A 20,827-nucleotide genomic window follows, 5' to 3' on the forward strand; every position below is an offset into this window, starting at 1 on the left:
GTAACGGTTTGTGTGTTTATCAAGGGGATTAATTAGTTTTTACAGTGCTTTGAAAATGTAAAGTGCTATATACTCGTTAAGGTTTATTGTTTATTTTGATGTAAGAGGACATAACAGTGTAAGTCTTTCACGAGACACTTGCCCTTCGAATCCAACACCATATATTCCATCACTTGTTCCATTACTGCACGCAATATTACAGTAGGCCCCACAGAACAACCACAGACTCTTTTTAAATCTCTCAACTTGCTGCTTTTTGTCCTGCAAATTCAAAGCGATGAGAGAATTCTGTCTGCACCTTTTCTAAAAGCATTCGTCAGGGATTATATTTTTATTTTTCAAAAAAGGTTTTGCTTAGTTGGCATGTCAGCGAACTCAAGGCCTAAATGTATGAGGCTATCAACGTTTCAGGAATTAGCTACATCAGACCGAGACCGCTTCTCTGCCAATCACACTCAGAGACAACCATGTAGCTAACGAGGCCAGATATGAAATTCTTAAGAGTGGACATAAAGTGCCTTCAGACAAGGGTGATCGACTTTGAACGAGCTACCATGAAAGATCAGACAAAGCCAAAGCATGCCCATCTTCAGAAAGTGCAAAAAGACCCACGTGATTTGCCTAAGCCTTCTTGTCATAACAGAAGATAGGGAAACCCAAACATGGGAAGGGGGAACCCATGAACAAAAGCACATCAAACACTTCTTGGAACCTGGGAGAGGCAAAGAACAGAATCCATTATGAAATTCAGTGTGGATGGTTCTTTGACAATCTAAATGATCAATTCCGTACTTCAACCCTATGGTGAGGGATGCCACAGAAAAACGAGAGAGAGAGAGATAGCGAGAAAGACTAAGCAAGACCAGCGTACTATCGTAGTTCAAGATTATTTGACAAAAATTGATGTTACAGTGCTCCAGTGAAAAGTAAAACTACTTTAAAAATGCGGTATGTTAAACATATATGAATATCATTACATTCTAAACACAGCAGTGTGCAAGGAGGCCTTGCATGGATTTCAGAAGCTGTCAGACAGCTGAGCATTACAGGACTGTATCTGAAGTCCTAACATCCAGCCTGACCTGCGTGCACTGTACCTTAATGTCCTCAGGCCGGTTTGTCTCTGCTCGTTTTTCTTGCAGCTTCTTCTGGATAGAGTCCAAGGTCACCTCCACCGCGGGTTTTGCAGATTTATCCGACAGGTCTTGCTGCTTGTCATCCTCCTTCTCAAGCTGTGACCCGAAGCTCTTGGGCAGCGTGTTGCTCCGCTGGCGCATCACAGGAGCCAGATCTTCTTCCGATCTCTTCAGTTTTGACTCTAGATGGATTTTTTTTGGGTGGCGATGGAGAAACAGAGCGTTTGCTGTTACTGAGTAATAGCGCCAGGCAGCATTTCAAGATAGGTCAAAGTCAATCTAAGCCATTTCCCCCTGCAGTTACTCACCTTTAAGCTGCTTCCGGAATTTTGCCAGTTCGTTTGTCCATTTCAGCACCTCTGGGTTGGCTGCTTTGTCACTGTGGGAAGGCTAGAGGAAGAGAACAGAGACCCACAGTGAATCATCCTGAAGGGAGTGGAGAGAGAACCTCAAACCGAGATCTGTATAAACAGGTTTATTGTTGTCAGCAGAGGTTTCGGCACAGCAGAGGGAGCCAAGAACTTCTGCTTTCCCATCACAATTCTATTTATTAACTCCCCCTGTGGCTTGGGGTTACTTTCTTAAAACTTCTTGCCTCAGTTTCTCCCTCTGTAAAACATGGATAACAATTCTCATGCAAGGGTGTTGCAAGGGTTAATTCATGCGTGTAAAGCACTCTGAAGGTGGAAAGTACGAGATATTATATTGTAAAGGAGAAACACTGAATCATCACTGCCATCTGCAGCAGCTCCAAAACAAGGCAGGAGGGCACTCTTCCTGTCTGATGCCAGCTTTTCCTAACACAGACAAGACTGTTTCAGAACTAACCTTTTCAGTTTAAATCACTAGCAAATGTGGGTGTGTGTGAGAATCTTTTCTCAGTTACAAAGCTTCCTGTGCATCAGAAGAAAACATCAGCAGTGACTGGAGTACTGTTCACATGTGCTGCTCAGCAGCACTTTGCAAGGGTGCAGGAACCAGAGTCAAGGAGCTCATTCCCCTCCCCTCCCGAGTACATGAGTACCCTGGAGTTACTGCTTTCCCCAGAGTGAGAACCTCACTAAAACAAAATGTGCATCCCATCAGCCCAACTGTCAATAAATAAGAGGTTTAACATAGCCATTCTCTCACACGGTTACCAGCTTTGGGCATATTTACTAAACAGGTAATAAAAATCCTAGCAGTTTCTTAGATGACTTCCTGCATGCACTCCCAGCATCTAATGCTTTGGAAGGGAATTCACTTGGCAGTGCTAACACATGAATATGTGCTTTCCATTGGTTGTGGGGCAGCTCCACCTCCCTCTGTTTCCAGGTACTCGAGCTGTATCTGAAAATCTCCCCTGAAGATTTTGTCAGCTTGGGCTCTATTCATTTGGTTACATGTGCTCACTTGCAGAGAACTTACTCTGTATTTCCTCTCCTCCTCAAATCTGTCCTCAAACTTCCTGATCTTTTTCTTAAGCCCCTGAATCCTCCGGGTCAGCTGTGCAGGTGTCAGATCCTCTCGGTCATCCTCACAAGATCCTAAAGAAGAACTCCGTCTCCTGTAGGGAGCACAGAATGCAGTTAAATCTTCTGTAAGCAGCCAATGTACATCTGCACGCTCAGAGGGTCAATTACACCTCAGTGTAAGTTCATTCAACTCCCATGGACATCACGAAGCTAAATTTAGGCATGATGTAATTGGTAGTTAAAGGGTTAGAATCCAGGAGCCGTGAGACCAAGAAATGGGGTGTTAGACTCTTTGCAGAAGACTGAAGGTGAGTAGGTTGACTGTTTGCTACGATTCAGAAGAAAGTAAGCAGGAAATTTAGGAGAAAGCAGGTCCACCAACTTGCTCTCTAAAATGAGGTACAAGACCTGAAGATTAGCTGGCCAACTCCAGAGATGTGATGGAGAACTGGTAACTGGCCCTCCATCCAGAAGACACCTTAAATGTTAAAAAGGAGGGGAGGAGGGAGGCGAGGAAGCCAGACAGAGGTGAGGGAATAGTCTCGCATTATTCATTGTCCAAAATTTAAACATTTTCCAAAGAGCAGGAGCTCCGAATAAAAACATCTGAATGTCAATGATGAGCCACTCCTGCATCACTACTTCCAGGATATTTCATACTTCTGGAGTGGTTCAAGTTACTCCACCCTTAGCCCGCATGCTAAAACAAGATTAACAGCACCTGGGATGAGCTACAATTGGGCCAAAATGCATAGCCTGTGATGTGCTGTTGTTCAGACTGAATTTAAAAATATAAATACATATATATCATGTGGAACTGGCAATAAAAATAGTGGGAGTGTCTACATTTGTTTTGCCATTCTTTGCCAGAATTGCCACCACATTTGTCATACTCCCAGGTCCGAATGATTTCCATTTAAAAAAAAAAATCTGATCTCAGACCACAGATCTGATCTCAGTGGGGAGAAAGTTTTTATGACCAAATTATAAATCCCTTTAAATACATATCAACCAGTATATAGGACATCACAACACAGTTTTCACCAAGCCAATACCTGGGGAACCTCATCGTCATCATTAGCACTTCAAGTGCTTTTTACCTGCAGATGACCTCAAAGCCTTTTACACAGGAGGGTAAGTATCATTATTCTCATGTCATAGATGAAGAAACCTGGGGCACACAAAGTTAACTGACTTTTCCAAAGCAACACAGTCAGTGTCAGAGCTGGGACTCCAATCAGGTGTCCACTGCATCGCACTGCCTCTCCGTAATGACAGACACACCACAGCAAGATGCGACAACATCTTTATTGTGACAGAAGTATCCTGGGGATCCACGCACAAATCTGGAAGCCACTACTAGAAATCACTGGAATAGAAAGTGAGGAGGCTTCTGTTGGTGGGGATCACCAGCCCCACCCACACATCAGGTTACATGGCATTATCTTGGTAAATGAGATGCAGCTCATTACCACTCTGCAGTCCTTTGCTACTGGGCAGTGCTGGGAGCAAAGCCTGCAGCTCAGATGGCTGCTGTGAAATCACCACCTACCTCATGAATGAATGGGAGTTGGGAGGGGAGGGAGGCACTTCTGTATCATCCAGGTACTGCTGGCTTTGCCCATAGGCATAGAAACGAGGGGACAGCATTGGATCACTGTCCTCATCCAGAAGCTGGCGAATTAGACATCCAGCCTGAGGGGACAGGTGAGCTTCGTCTGAGTCTAAGCCGTCTCGTTGCCTGGAGGAGAAAGCTGGGACGGGCCCTAGAAATCAATTGAAACCACTCAATGAAAGTGAGCTTTAATTTTCCTTATTCTAAATGCATTCAATGATCACCACAGACATGGGACAATTTTTAAAGCCCTATTCTTCTCAACTTTTCCCCTCCTTTACAGAGAGGGCCGGATTCTTCACTGGCTGGCACCCGCCGTCACCCTTTACTTGTGTGCAAAGTGAGTGCAGAAGGAGTGTGAAATGCTACCAGATTGAAATGGGAGCACGCTGCACAGGTGTGTATATGACTACACAAGGTGCCAGGCAGTGGAGAACTAAGCCCTAAATCTGGCCAGTCATCATTGCTCACTATTTCCAAGAGACACTAAACTTGACAGCACCTTCCCCCTTTGCTGTCCAAACCTTTGGGGCTGGAACTGAACAGACTTGAATATATTCAAGTATAAAGGAGGTAACTGAGGGCTGCAGAACGGTACGTGCAGGAGGAATCAGTTGATTCACAAGATGTGCAAATGCCGTAAATGATTAACAAGGTGATCACATTGTTATGACCCCTCATCCTTCCCCACCTTATCCCCTCCCTGCTTTATGATACCCTCAATCACTGCATCATGGCTAAAAGTCAATTTTTATCTCATGGGGGCATGGTTCAGATCTTACTATTGTTCTGAGTTGCGTCTAGCCTATTGCAGCTGTAAAAGTGTTAATAATTAATCATCCAGGCTCAATTAATTCTCACGTTAAAATAAAATAAATAAATAAATAAAATAAATAAATAAATGACACCAGGAGCCACCCAGTCACTCTCACACTAGCACTGTTCATAAATCTCCCATCCACGGGTTGAATTAATCGGCTGACGGTAAAAGTAACCATCTCGGAAGACTGGGGGTGTGAGAAAGGGAAATCTGTTTTGGGAATGCCAATTAGCATACTGGAACAAACTGAAAAAAAATCATCTCAATCCCGTGATCACTCTGTCCAGATGCCATAAGGGGTCTAACATTCTCTGTTCAGATAGTTTACTAATCTGGTTTGCATGCTCCTACTTAGCACCACAGGATTAGACGATCTAAGAATTGTGCTTTGAACAAGTAATTCTAACAAGAAGTTCTGAAATCAAATAAAAAAGTTAGAAAAATCATCAAATAGTGGGTGATGAATCATTGGAAAGAGCCTGAAAACAGCGATAGAACCATCTGCTTCCTGCAGATACAGGTTCTGATACCGATCTTATATCAATGAGAGAGATCAGGCCTTTTTATTTTGTAAATTTTGAAAAATGTAGCCCTTCCATTTACTGCATAATGTTACATTTCCGTATTCCTGTCCTCTTGTAAAATCACCGTATGGCCCAATGTCCTCTGCATTACTGAATTAATGGGAATACTCAGTTCAGTACCAACTGGGGTGTAAAGTGCTTTACATCATTTATGCATCAAAAGCTAGATGTCGCCTCACTGGTATGGGAGAGAAAATTGCACCCCTCTGCCTCAATGACTGATGCTGCTCGTAGAAACTTAAGTCACTCCTGAAGGAATGGTAGGTGGTATCCGCACAATGGCCCTTCTATAGGGTTCTGAGATTGAAAAGGCAAACTTTCACTTGTGGCCAGATTCCAGAAAAGCCCCAAAGGACCACAGATGCAGAGAAGATGCACTGATTCAGCTGTGATGGATGTGTAATTTTTTAACCACAAGACACGTGTACATCATGTTACCACTAGTTTATACATATATATAGGGCCCTACCAAATTCTTGGCCGTGAAAAATGTGTCACGGACCCTGAAATCTGGTCTCCCTGGTGAAATCTGGTCTTTTGGCTATTTTTACCCGAAATTATACAGATTTCACCAGGGAGACCAGCGTTTCTCAAACTGTGGGTCCTGACCCAAAAGGGACTTGTCGGGGGAGTCACAAGGTTACTGTAGGGCGTTGTAGTATTGCCACCCTTACTTCTATGCTGCCTTCAGAGCTGGGTGGCTGTAGAGCAGTGGCTGTTGGCCAGGTGCCCAGCTCTGAAGGTAGTGCCCTGCCAGCAGCAGCGCAGAGGTAAGGTTTGCAATACCATACCATGCCACCCTTACTTCTGCCCTGCTGCCTTCAGAGTTGGGTCAGGACCCCTACAGTTACAGCACCATGAAATTTCAGATTTAAATATCTGAAATCATGAAATTTACTATTTTTAAAATCCCACGACCGTGAAATTGACTGAAACGGACCGTGAATTTGGTAGGGCTATATTATATATATTTATATAAAAGGTAAATTTCAGTTCCCTTCCATAATCTCTGCAGCAAATGTCTTCTAAATTGCCTTATCCTTGACATTTCCTGGTGTTGAAAATGCTTTGCTCAAGGAACCCAATAATAAGGAGAGAGAGAGAAAATACAGAGGTTTAAGGTTAAAAAATAAACCCACAATCTACGAGCCCTTGAATCAAACTTTGATGATTTGGGGCCATATGCATTCCAGAATCCAACTATTTCCCTGAATTTAACACAGCCCAATGTTTTCAGAAAGGTATTTTGAGGCCCCTTGGTAGTGAAATGTGGAAACTAATGTCCAGTGCAAAAGGGGCATCCTTTGATTCCCCACCCTCACTGGTCAAATTAATCTCATATAATTCTTCTGCTTATCCCTCTTCCCATCACGGAGAATTAACAACTTTAGAGTCGGACCTTCTAAAATAAGAAGCATTTGGGTGATTTACAGTCAGTGGGATTAGCATTATGCCTTGCTGGGATTTAGAAGGGAAAAAATGAGGGCAAAAAGGAACGCATATAGTAGTAAACAAACTCAGCTACTACGCAACCTGTGAACAAAGACGTATGTGACTTTGTCCTGAGGCAGATTTACATTTCTGATATCAGGTACCATAAAATGACTCAAGAGGGCTCTGAGACAAGTGGTTTTACAGTCAGCAGCGACCGAGGCATGTGCGCTACCAGATTAATTTCAAATACAGATGACAAGCTGAAATGCACATTCTAAAGGAGAATGGGTCAGAAAGGGGAGGAGAAGGAAGTCCTAAAAGGAACGAAAGTTTGAAACTTGGATGGAACAAATGGCTGCTTCAGAAAACGGACTATTTCCCACTTTCATTCCTCGAGGTCTTGACTCTTTGGGTTAGTTGTTCCACTTGCGGTGTGTAATATTTAGAAAAAATTAGATCAGAAGATCACAATGGCTAACAAAGCCTGACCAGAAACGGAGCAAGTAGCAAAGGAACACATGATCTGCTGTATGGAATCAGATCAATGAATGGTCCAACTAGTCCAGTATCTCGTTTCCCAGAGTGGCTAGTGTCAAATGCTCCTTGTCATGCACAATTATAGAGTAACTGATCCAAAGTTCCTCCTGGTCCCTCTCAGTTAGTGGTTGGCTTATGGCCTGAAGCATGTGGATTTGTATTATTTATGTGTTTATCTTACCTAATGTCAGACTCTCATAATGGAAGCTCTCATTCCCTATCTAAACAACTAAGACTTTACAAAACCTGCTAAATTCTTGGACTGGATAAGTTTCACAGGTTATTTATGTCTTGTGTTAAAAATATTTTCTCTTATCAGTTTTACGTGTATTTTCAGCTTTACTGAATGTCCCTTGTTCTTGCATTAGTAAAAAGGTGAATAGGAGTGCTCTATCTATTTTCTCTAAGCCATTCATTAATTTGAATACCTTTATCATGTCTCCTCTTATTCACCTTCTCTCAACTAAACAATGCCAGTCTTGTCAACCACTTCTCCATAGGGGAGTCTCTCCATGCCTCTACCCAGCAACCAGAGCACTTCTATTTTAGGATATCTTTTTTCATTCTTCAGTAATAAGGGACATGCCTAAGTACAGGGAAGAAATTACTTAGAGATTGTGCTCATGGGTGTAAACACTTCAGAGTGTGTATGTATGAACATTCTATTTGTTGGTTTGGAACTTCCATTTCAATTCCTTTAGCCTTGTCTCTTCCGAGTCTGTGTGGAAAAGGCAAATGTGAGTATTATGTTTGTAGCCTTCACTCTCCTCTTCAATACTGGTATATTACCTTTCACAGTCCCACAGCTAATCTGCCATTGAATCTTTCAGCCACCTGTTGTGCATGCGTGCAATTCTGTAGGTGCAAATATATATGTTACCATGTTCCCTCTTTAACAAATGGCCATATGAAGGATAAGTGATGTTCTTCAGTTGACAATAGAAGTATTTTAAATCAAGAGGTGTGGAAAATGCAGTGTAGTGGTCTCTAGGCTGAAGAAATGTATATGGTTATCTCAAGACCATCTGTTATCCTCTTATAGGGAATGTTCTATATGTTTATTTTGTTTACTCACAAAATTCATGTGGTCCTCTACAGGATGAAACGTCACCTAACCATATTTAAAATCTATGCATACCGATGCAAATGCAGTTGTGAAATGGATCCATAGACTGGACAAGGATATACAAAGTGCTGTACAGCACTGAAAGGAGCACTATTTCTGAAAGGAGACAGATAGCGGAGTAACACATGAAGGCCAGATTTTCAGATAGTGTGAACTGGTGAAGCAACTGAACGATACCAGTGTTTATCAGCTGGGGTGCTGCCCTAAATTCCATTTGAAAAAGCTGAAGAAAATGAAAGGAATTAAAATGACCTTTTAAAATTAATTAATACAATTATTGTATTAATTAACACACATACTAGTTTTATAATGAATGAAAGGTGTTGTATCAGTAGAGAGAATAACTTTTTATTTTAAAAAAATATTCTTATACTGTGGCCCCTCTTAGTGTATCAAAATAATATATAGCCCTAACGAAGCATTATCACATCTTAGCTCAGGGATAAAAAAAATTTATATTAGAGAAGTCAAAGCACTGCTGTTGATTGTGGGTTTTAACAGAAGATTTTTATGACAAAATCTGGTCTAAATTTTAGTTTATAGTGTTCTTTTAATACTCTAAGGCAAAATAAATAAGGCAAAGTAGACAGCAAACTGGGGGACAGACAATTTGGGTCACCCCAGCAATATTCCACTTTCCCATTGGAAAAAACATGACTAGCCTTAGGCAAGTGGGAACATTACATATCATTAGTTGTTTTCACTTTCATTTTCATTGTGGTAAAGGATGGGGGAGTAGGTTTGGGGCCCAAACCAGTAAAGTTTTGTGGTAATTTTGCAAAGCAACGTTTGACTATGAAAGCAGCAGGGTGTCCCTTCCACTCCTGGCAGTTTGATCCACAACAACTAGATTAAAATCCTTTGTGATGGGAGCGGTTCTGGAAACGCTCGGTTTTATTTGTTGCCAGCCTGCACAGACTCACTGACTTTGCAGGCTACCCTAGCAGTCAAAAACAGCCCCCAGTACAGAACTCATTTACAGGCAGCAGAGATGAGGTGCAGGGCCAGTGTTGCTCTTTGTGAAATGCATTTTATCGGTACCTCACCTTAGCATTTGATGCAGAAACAGCCCAGTTCACCCTCTGCATGCTCTGACTGAGAACAAAACCTGCTCAATTTGTGTCAACTGAATGTATCCTATTAAACCATGGCATCGCTGCACAGCAATAGCTTCTTTTTTCAATGCCTATGGGCACCACAGTGAAATTCATTCTGGTGCAAGGGGCTGTTGCAAAGCATACTCTAAGCCCTGCAGGGGCTGCACCAGAGTGCCCGTGCACACCCTATGTAGCGCAAGACTGGTCTGTGTGCCAGCTATGTGGGGGGTGGTCCAGGGAGGGCCCACATCAGGAGCCGCAGATTGTTTTTATGCAGATCCACTGGCTCCCGTCCTTGAGAGTTTGCAGCTGCTACTCCAGCCGAATGGTAGCCCTTGTGTGGGGGGGAGAGGGGGGAAAGGAGAGGGGGAGGGAAGGAAGAAGAATTGCACCTCCCCAAACTCCTCCTACATAGGACCCATATAGTCAGTCTTTATGCAGACAGAACAAATGTCACCCCACGTGGGGATAACCATTCTCTGTGTAAGGGCCTGGACATACAGAAAGTTAATCAGCAACAACTCCACATGTAGACAAGCCTCAAATCTGAATTCATTCTAGCTGCCAACAAGTGGGCCACCTCCGTACACCGCTTAGATCAGAGCAAGGAGCACAGAGGGGCTGGGGTTCACAGAGCTATCCATGCACTCAAGTCTCAGCGGTCCCAAAGATGAACATTTTCTAACCTGATGCTGACCTCAGGTGGGTAGCGTAATTGCTACTTTGTGTCCTCACCCCCAAAAGATACTCAGTGATAACAGTCACAGTTCTAGTGAAGTGCCTGGAAGAATCCCCCAAGGGAGAGAGACTTTAATTTGCTTTAAGACATTGTGGTTTAAAAATGATGAGATTTAGTCTGTGTGTGTAAAGGTAAGAGAACAATAGCCACTCCCCACACAAGACTATCTTGTAGAACTGTTTTCATATCTGCTTCCCCTCAGATCTTTCCTAAGAATTTTAATTGGAGGCTGTGATACCTGGAGGTGAAGGGAGTCTCAGCTACTGAATTTGTGTTCACAAGCCAATTATGAGTCAATCCACCAGGAACCCAGAGTTCTGTGGCATCTAAACATGTAACAGCGTATGCAATGAGAAGTACACAATGCTAGAATTTCACAGGCAGTCCAAACCATGAGCTGCTTTCCTGAGGAACTGGCCATTTCACTGATTTTAAGGAAGATTCCGAGCTCAGTTATACTGTATTTGAATTTGGAAGATTTTGCTGTTTACCATGGAAGCGAGCACAGCTGCAGGGCCAATTCAGAGGAAGAGGGAAGACATGCAGGGATGTACACTGCCACGCGGGTCAGACTGCCCAGATCATAAGAATGGGGCCAGACTGTGAACCCCTTACTCATATTTGTGAGCAGTGACTCACGAGTCATCTCATGGACAAAGCCGGGCTCTAGACGTGGAAATTATGTATGAGTTTGGGCTAGCATCTTCCTCTTTTTAGCCACTGCCAGCTTGATCACACATTCATAGCTGAAATGGTTCAAAGTCTCCTGTTCACCAAGAGACAGCAGCCACCATTTTGCTGCACTCGTACTGCAGCTACAAAATGGTGACATTTGGAGACAACTGACACATGTCTCATCTGCTCTGGCTGTCCCTTTTGCCAAACTCCTCTTCCGTCACATATGTATTTTAAACAGGAAGGAGGAAGAAAAACAGCCTGAAAGAAGTGCTTTTTAAAAATACACCCACACGTACCCCTTTCATTTTCATGACAATGGTCCAGAGTCTCTAAGCAAGTCAGAGCATTTCCAGAAAAGTTCTTTGAATCGGAACTAAAGCACATATCACAAGGTGGGACAGTTTCTGGGAGACAGGCTTATAAGTCTATTCTCCCCTTGAGGTCTACGTACAACTCCGTTAATGTCAATGGGAGTTACGCACAGGCATCAAGGAAAGAAAATAATTTTTATTTTAAAAGGTTCGAGTGACAGCAGAATACACAGGGGAGACTCTTGCCTATGTCACCTTTGAAAACACAAATACTCGTATGCTTGTCCAAGCCCTTCAGGTTATGGCTAATGAGAATCCCAATAAAATATAATGAATCAGAGGTCTCTTGGGAGACTTCCTTCAGTACATGCTGCCCTTTCATCAGATGTGTTGTACATGATGATATCATCCAGGGAATTCCCAGGCTGGAGGTGGGGGTGGAGAAATTCAATGCAATTGAAGGTAGCTGGTGGCCTGACTTTGAATCAGGAGCACCCACTGCTACTGGTTTGGTCTGCCCAGCCCTACACTGTCATGGAAAGCAAAAGACATGTGTCACGTAGGCTATGGAACCAGGAACAAAGAACCTGGCCATTGTCAACATGCTGCACTGCTCACAGGTTTTGTTTTTCAGAGTAGCAGATGCCTGTTACACGCTTCTCTCTCTCTCTCTTTTTTAAACTCTTTTTTCTATATCAAGAGCTCCTCCCAATCCACGCCTGCCAAGTTTCAGGACTAACAACAAAAGCACACTCACTTGCACACTGAAGAAAGGGATATATGCAGGAATCATAATTGATCTGATCCTGAAAGATGCTGAGCACCTTCAACTCCTCTTGATGACAGTGGAGTTGCTCAGCATCTCGCAGGATTGGGCCCAAATTGTGTAATTCAACAATATGCATTAAAAAAAAAAAAAGTTATTTTCCTTCGCAACTTGGTCCCTTAGCATCTCTGGGATAGATCAGAAAGCCTGGACATTTTGCTGATTGGAAAATGCTTATTATAGTAAGCGGCTCCTCTCCCCACAAACATGCAGCCTACATGCTGTAAATTACTCAGGAGTATGATTTCAGTGTTTATTTACATGCAATGCAAACAATAAAACAAACACAACTCCTGCATTCATCTCTGCAAAGTGCTATACTGAAAAGATCGTTGAGTGCATCTGAATATATGTAACCCATTAATGGAGTCAGTGCAAAAAAAACCTCTGGAAAACCAAACTAAGACACAGCATTAAGACATTTGAACTGCAAGCAACTTAACATTACTTTTTTACCTGGTGAATAGAATTCTACATGGAGTATAACACAGACTAGGGAAGCCTGTCCCTAAGGACCACTGGAGGATAGGAAATAGAATAGTCTTTCTTGAAACCTGATTTTCATATCTATGTAGGGTGGGAGTGGGGAGGGGTAGCACAAGGAGAAAGCAGGATATTCTCTTTTGTCTATAAAATGATCAGTTTTGTTTAAGTGGGATCCAGCTCCTCACTAGCCTGAGCTGCAAAACACCATGAAAAGAATAAACCTTAAATCAGAAAGGAAGAATCATTGCAAGAAAGGAGCAAACACATTCTCCCGCCTTTCCCTAAATTACAATCCGACTTGGCACCAACCCAATATTCCATTTCCAGTTCCTCCAGACTTCAGATCAAAATACATTTCCTGTTGTTTTTGGCCAGGCACTGTAAACCCAAAGATACGTCCACCCCACTCATGTTTCCCTCACTCTCTCTTTGTGTCATACCAGCAAGCACACAACTGTACCTTCCCAGCTGTTGTCATCGCACAATGCTGTCAAGTCCAGCCGAGGCACTTCTGAAACGAAGCTATCTTCCTGACCATCAGCATCTTGGTTCCTCTGTAATTTGGTTTCGGGAATGCTCGAGTGCTCCTGAATCTTCATGCTTGAAATCTGCTATAATCCCAAACACACAGCAAAAGAAAAAAAAGAAAAAATAAAAAAGTAATGTTCAGAGAGGGAGGTAAAAAATACCTATAGCTGCAGCAAAAAGTGTGTGTTCCTTTAAGCTAAAAGATTAAAAACAAACCGTCCACTATGCTTCCAGCTCAGAAACTAAATTCCCTGTTCAGTGACCCCAAAATGCTAATTGGTCACTCACAGTGGCAAAAACATCCGTCCATCTGCTTTCCTTGAACTTTTCCTTGTTTAGGAAGCCACAAGGAGCTCCCAAGGCTGCTTGTCCAGACAACTGCATGCAGCTGAAAAAAGCCTCGAATCACTGACTGGGAAGAACAGGGATGGAGGGGGGAAGAGAGGGTGGGTGCGTTTCCTTAAAGAAGTGAAACTCTTTGGAACATCAACAAAAATGCCGTTGCTGTTGCTAAGGCTACAGGAGCACCATGGTGTCTTTTAAAAGCAGCGGTCGCTGCTCCTGAGGCAGCAGCTCGGGAGAGCGAGAAGCGCAGGCCCCGTACACCAATGCTCTCATGCAGGCTGGGCAGGCTCAGATCAATTAGTGCCAGCTAAGCTGTGCTGGCTGCACATGCCCTGATTTCCTGTGGTTGTTTTCTAGCTGGGCGTGGGGAGAGCAGAACTATTTATGGAGGAGCTCTGGGCTTTAAAGCAATGTTGCGCAAATCTAAACGGCAGTAGGGTTTGGCATCTCAGCTGGAAGTAGTGCAGACCCTGGGAAAAAGCCAAAAAAATGCAAGAAAAGAGCAAGTACTTTTTTTTTTTTTTCTTTTTTAAAGCACACAACCTGCTGTCAAGTAAGTGATCCATAATTTATATCTAGCAGGAAGCAACGGCTGCTTGCTTCACTATTATTCACCCGCTGAATACTACATAGGCTGCGTGTTCATGCAGAAATCACTGCTATTCTCCCACTCCATACACTGCAAGTGTGTGCATAACAGCATAGATGCTGTGCGTGTGCACACACGGTGTGTATCACCTTCTGATCTCCTCAATAGTTCTGTCACTATCAGACAAAGTAGGGGAGCTGTCCCTGCGGGCTGCTAACGCACAGGAATCTGAACAGTCTTGAATAATGACCTTCATAACTACTCAGGATGGTGGGGGGGAGGGGGGGCAGAGAAAAGAGAAAGTAAAGCACGTATGTATGTATATAGACCTATACAAACACAGAGCATTCAGAGTAGGCAGTAGTTATAATATATAAACAGTAGTGATGATCTATACATAAACGGTTACATAATACTTGATTTCAGTACGCATAGTTTATTCTTAACTGATAGAACACAGTGACGTAAGTAACTAACAAGCAGAATGTTAAAAACAAACGAATGAACAAACAAAAAGAACCTCTAGCAATCTAGTGAGCGATATAGATTATACTGAGAGTTTCTGTGTCCAAAACACTTGACACCAAAGAGAATTGTCATTGTACAGACAATGACACTGGATCCAGCCCACACTTCAAAGCTGCACGGAATGAGCTGTCAGAATTGACACTGCATACAAGTGTGTCCCTAACTCACATACAAATTTTGTGTCCTACTTACAATATTCTAAGACATAACAATTTTATTGTATTCAGCAAAGCAATGAATATTCTACAATAGAGAAAACTGCTCAGAGAATATGCATGATATCTTGACTTTTTAAATATTTATAACCTTGATGCTGAAGTTCCAGGTATTTAAAAATACTGCTATGTAATGCTTTTGTATAACTTTGCATTTTGTTTCTCTTTTCTATAGGTTAACTTTTTTAAACATTATTTAACAAAAATAAGGCAATGCTAGCTGATATTACTATGAATTAGGAACTTAACTCTCCCTGTTTTACAGTGCACCAAGGAAATACTTGACAACACTAAGCGTGTGTATCATAAGCACAAATGTCAATTCCCTACCCAGTATCTTACAAGCTGCTTCCCACATGTGGACTTAAAATATTTCCTTACAGTCAACAAAAACGTGGGTTTTTTTCCTGAAGAGATTTAAATGATGACAGATGCCTATAACAACAGGATTCATGACAGGGCAGAAACAAAGAGTGTTATCCACTCCCTAAAGGACAAACTGTACCATTTTATAATTTGCCCTTGTGTTGTCATCACACTAATTTAAGACTAAAAATCCTGCAATGAGCTTTCGAAGTGATGTAATTAATAAAAGCATCGTAGGGGAAAAACCATACTAAGTTTCTACAGCAACTGGAGTATACTAAACTATTTTCTTTAGCAGCTAACAGAACATTCAGGAATAAAGGGACCATTTAGAAGGCAGCAACCAGAAAATGTAATTTACCTTATTACCATCATTTCTACTTATTACAGAATTAACTGTTTTCCCACAACAACCTTATAATTTCATGATTCATCATGATTCTGGATACATTATGCCTGCAGCAGATATAAATGCATGTTCCAGATAGGTACATTTCACCACACTGTAAATATTTCCATGGACATAGTAACTTAATGACATGTGTTTTCCTTTGAGGTCACTTAGTTGATTGCAATATTTGAAATTCTTGCTTAAAAATGGATCTGTCCTGTTATAACAATCAGTTACTCTCAGTTCTTGAGGGCCTGGGCTAGTTACTCACTCATGTAACTGCTAATATTATGAATAAACCATTAGACATTCTGAAGAATAACGGTGGCATAAACCCAAGAGAGACAAAACGACAGATGTGCACTAGTGTAACCTAATGCATTTGAATTAACAATCTCAACCTACAGTTCCATGGATAGTTCACTATTTTAATGACAAAAATTTTCTTTTTGGTTGCCTGATGCAAGTGGCTTCCAGCCGTTATGAAGCTGAGTTGGCAGTATAAATAGCAACAGAAGAAATGGGAAGCGGCATGCTTTAGGGGTCAACAGATTACCAGGCCTTACAAATCTAAAGAACTCTGTACTGATCTTACTAGCCTGAAGTCATAATATACTCTTGGCATTAGTAACATTAAACAACAAAAATCGTACAATGAGACACTTTGGATAGGATTTTTAGAAATCTTTCACAGCTACATTTTGTAGGAACAAATATTGTAGTTGTAAATAACTGGGATTGCAACTGATGCCACTTAGAGTTTAACTACATGACTAAATCAACAAATCAGGTAGGCTGATATTTACATGATTTATTTGTACCTGGCAAAACTGGAGCTGCAAAAGAGAAGGTCAGGTTCTGACCCCTTTCAAAAAAATCAGGTCCTTTACTGAGCTGTTCATTTTAGGGGTGGAAGATGCCATAGGGGCAAGCAGCACATTGCAACACCATAGTTGAAATGCTGGTGCTAGAGCCAGAATGGAAGTGAATGACATCGCTACAGGTATCGCTCATTCCTGTTTCTTCATGGGTAAGACAACAAAGCAGAGGTAGCCTTTTATGCTTATTATGGGGAATGAGGATAGCGATTATCGTTTTGGTTACAGTAAGTGTACAAGGTGCCGTCTAAACAGAGACCAAAACATGATTCTTATTCTCAACTGTGTATGACAATGCTGTACTCAGCCATCTCAAAATGTAAGAAAGAAACAGAAATGTGTCAGAAGTCTGTATTCTACTAACATCCAGAAGTGAATCCAAGTCTCTTTTGCATTTGTTTTAAAGGGCTCTTTGACCCTCCCACCAACAAACTACTAGAACTGTGAAACATGGAACACCTTCCAAGAGAGACAAGACACTAATCATTCTGTGGCTAACCCCCTGAATTATGCAAGTCTCACTGCATCTGGGGAATCATTCGCAGCTTTGCATAAATGTAAAAAATGAAAGATTTTAGTGATTTAACTGGGGGAAAGATAATGCCACCCGACAGGACCCCTCTGTTAGTTCATTTGGCATTCCATTCCATTTATTTTACTCAACCCCTGAAATGTTTAACGTGCTGCAGAGTTGAATACTGGAAATGCATTAACTGTATTATAAACACTGGCAGGTGGAAGCTAGAGGTTTTTGCAGTTGAAGCCCCTCACACCTTTTTTTTCTTTTTTTTTTTTTTTACGACCGGGAAGGTCTGGGAAGCCATTCTAGTTTGAGGAATGAGCACATCAGCTGGATGTCACTATAATCAGCAGTTAATATGCTGATGAACAGATTGACATCGTTACATTTCGAAGTCAACACTGAAATGAATGGGAACAGTTTACATGCCTCTGAGAGCTACTGTTTCAGGGTGGATGCAGATGCAGACAGACATCATTTACATTGGTTATATTCAGTTCCGGTTTGGAAAGGTTTCCTTTGCAACCCTAAGTGCTAGAAACTTTTTTTTTTTTTTAAAAAAGGAAAGTTTAGATTCTGGAGCACATATCTACGGCAAAGGATGGACTCTGGCAAATTCCAATGCTCCAGAAGTGCAGAACACATGGGGCTCTACATGCATGCATCCAGGGTCCAGTGCAAACCGAAAACTGTATGTGCAACAACCAATGCCAAAGTGGGTGGGTGGAAGGGTAAGTAAAAGCCTTTCACTTATTGTGAGCGAGTTGTTTGTTACAAAAGGTATGTTTTAAGCTCCCCTAATCAACAGGCTTACAAGGCACAAGGAATGTAAAACTACCGTGAAGGAATGCAACATTTTCTTGACCTTATAATTCCTATATAATGCGATCTCAGGGGTAATGCTGCACTTTTCTTATTGAATTTTAAGTTCTTTATAAGGAGAAGTTCATTCTGAAACCATAATTTAATATTCCAGATTTTTTAAAATAAAATGAAACAAAAACAAAACTAGTTTGAAATCCAAGGGTCAGTTCTTAGAAGTTCCTGTGGAAGTTCCCATCCACATCATGCAGGAGCTTGGAGACAGCAGCCTCTGCAGACCCCTGTGTCCTCTCCCACACAGCATGGAGAGGTAGGGGCAAGGCATGATTGAAGCCTGGGCTGTACCCTCTGTGCCCCCATAAGTGTGTTAGCCAGCCCAGCTGAGCCAGTGTGGAGTTATCTGTACCTGGTGCAGGGCAGGCACAGATTGTTTCCCTCCCTGGAGCCAAGGGGAAACTGGGGACTAGACTGCATTTCTGAGTCACAGGGTGAACTCTGGTCAAGCTGAGAGCTTGTGGCAAAGCTACAAATTGAGCCTTAAGGCAGAGCCACCTCCCTCACTGAAAACATGGCCTGCATAACCTCTGTAGCAACGCGCCATGACAGGGCTACGCTGAGCCCAATAATGCATCATTTTCAGACAATCACTTCCCGTTCTCCCTTCCCTTCCTGCTTCTTGAGAGCGACACTGCTGGAAATCAAAGAGTCTAACAACGTCAACAAAAGAGCAGCTACTATTTTTAAACAGTGCGAGATGGGTTAAAAAAATATCAGCTGCAGACCCCCTCTCAACCTCCAACCCGTCACGTGGAATTCAGATAGCCCTTGTTCACAATAGCTTTTTCTTTTCCCCATGCCTCTTAAAATCTCCCTCTGCCACTGATGCAGCTCCACCAGTGGTAGTAACTAAAGGGGCATTACTGCAGATAGGTCTCCAGTGGCATTTTAACTGCTGTGCTGTCTAAATGAACCAGTGATGAAAATGCCCGCAGCCTACTTATGCTGGCGCTCCTTCTTGGCACTTACCAGCAGAGCTGCACTTGTTGTATTGCCACTTTAAGGGACAAAAAAGTCTTGTGGAGTAACCGGCACAGGAAAAGAAATGTGCAGTAAAAAGACAGCATGAATGCTTTTCAGGTCATCGCTCCAATCGCACCGTACCTTGCTGGCTTCTCAGGGTATGTTAGAATACTTACAGAGTCGCTGGCAAGAAGCCAGGGTGAAAAATGATTAGCATAGGGCAGAAACAGACCCCTTCTAAATAAGCAATTCCCTCCCTCAAGTCACCATCCCCAAGACAGAAAGGGGGAAAAAAATTCAATTTGCATCAGACAGTGTCATGAAAATTTATCCACCAAGATTAGGAAGCCACAATGGGAAGTCATATAGAAAAGACCAAAATTATTTCAGAAAAAAACAGGAGAGACAAAGTTAATCTCAGTACATGGTGAACTAATCAGTCACATGCCCTGCTCACCAGGATCTTTATGGAACTCAATGTCAAACTGCTGACTTCAGTGACTGTGTTTTTTTTTTATAAGTAGGGGTTACAGGGAAAGGAACAGATGTTTTAAAGACACCTCATTGTTCAACTATATCCAGGAGAAAAACAAAGCAAACTCCATTTTGGAGGTCAGGGCGCTGCCTCACAGTTACAACATTTCGTTCGAAGCATTTACCGTCCTGACCAGCTAGTTCTATAAAATTCAATGTTTTTGTTTGTTTTGCCCAGGACCAAATCTCAACAAATATGAAGATACCAACCTGCGAGTGCATGAAAAACACATCATCGTTTTCATTTTCTTTGCTATTTAAAAAAAAGAAAAGAAACAAAAATAAACCAGACTGTCTCATAGTGAAAGGAAACAGACTTTTGTACCCTCTTACTTTTTATACTTTGGCTATCATTGCCAATACCATCTCTTTTAAAAGGATTTGAGCGTACTTGCTATTGCTTGTAAATACAGTAAATATGCGATACTCAGTGAGTGTCACAGCACTTTAAGCTGTTATCCCATCCATTTTGCTTCCTCGTAGAAGCTATCTGTGGAAAATATAACAGAATTAAATTCTGCTGCCCTTAATCCAAACAAATTCACATCTCCCAACAAACCCTACACTCACAAATGCAGTGATGGAGTAAAATTCTCCTCACTCAAGCAAAGTTGAGTGATTGGGCTCGGGGGGTGGGGGAGGAAAATGAAGTGCAGGAAAGGGGGTTGGGACCCCCAAACTTGGGGCCAGGGAGCTGTGCTGAAGTGCATCAGCTGCCCTTCTGCAACAGTTGTCTTGGGGTGTGTGCTGGGGTTTACAGTACCCATGAGAAAACAGATCCTGGGGCCTATCTCCCTACTCTCCATGCTATTCTATGTGGCACAGGTGCCAAGCCCCTTTCTGGTATACAAGAGAGGGCCGAGGCTTTCCTGCAGAGCCAATCTCCTCTCTATACCAGTCCAATGTGCGGCTAATGTGGTGATGAAGCCCCTCTGCAGCAAACTGAAAGTCACCCCCATGGGCTCCTGAGGGTTTGTCTATACAGCAGATGGGAGCATGCTTCCCAGCGCAGGGAGACAGAAACATGCTAGCCCTGCTCGAGCTAGTACACTAAAAGTAGCAGCGTAGCCATGGTAACAGGGGTGGTTCCGGCTAGTGCCCGAGTACACACCCACCCATCACCCCTACATACACATAGGGTGGCTAGCCCAAGCTGCTGCCCACTACCCACGCTACAGCGTGATTTTCAGCAAGCTAGCTTGAGCAGAACTAGCAAGTGTCTGTCTGCTTGCCCTAGGAAGCATGCTC

The 20,827-nt window shown here is 42.5% G+C and overlaps 1 protein-coding gene across 2 annotated transcripts in view; it reads right to left on the minus strand.

Annotated features, from left to right (window-relative positions):
* Positions 1-20,827, minus strand: part of FAM13A (family with sequence similarity 13 member A) — a 183,976-nt gene that overhangs the window by 17,548 nt on the left and 145,601 nt on the right. For both annotated transcript variants that reach the window (XM_073340684.2, XM_073340682.1), the window contains exons 13-18: positions 19,790-19,832; positions 13,304-13,454; positions 4,143-4,356; positions 2,544-2,682; positions 1,445-1,526; positions 1,098-1,318 (exon numbers count right to left, since the gene is read on the minus strand). In XM_073340684.2, the coding sequence (XP_073196785.1) occupies positions 1,098-1,318; positions 1,445-1,526; positions 2,544-2,682; positions 4,143-4,356; positions 13,304-13,454; positions 19,790-19,832 (850 nt within the window). The remainder of the gene's footprint in view (positions 1-1,097; positions 1,319-1,444; positions 1,527-2,543; positions 2,683-4,142; positions 4,357-13,303; positions 13,455-19,789; positions 19,833-20,827) is intronic.

This window comes from Lepidochelys kempii, chromosome 4 (assembly GCF_965140285.1).
Source record: "Lepidochelys kempii isolate rLepKem1 chromosome 4, rLepKem1.hap1, whole genome shotgun sequence".
NCBI lineage: Eukaryota > Metazoa > Chordata > Testudines > Cheloniidae > Lepidochelys > Lepidochelys kempii.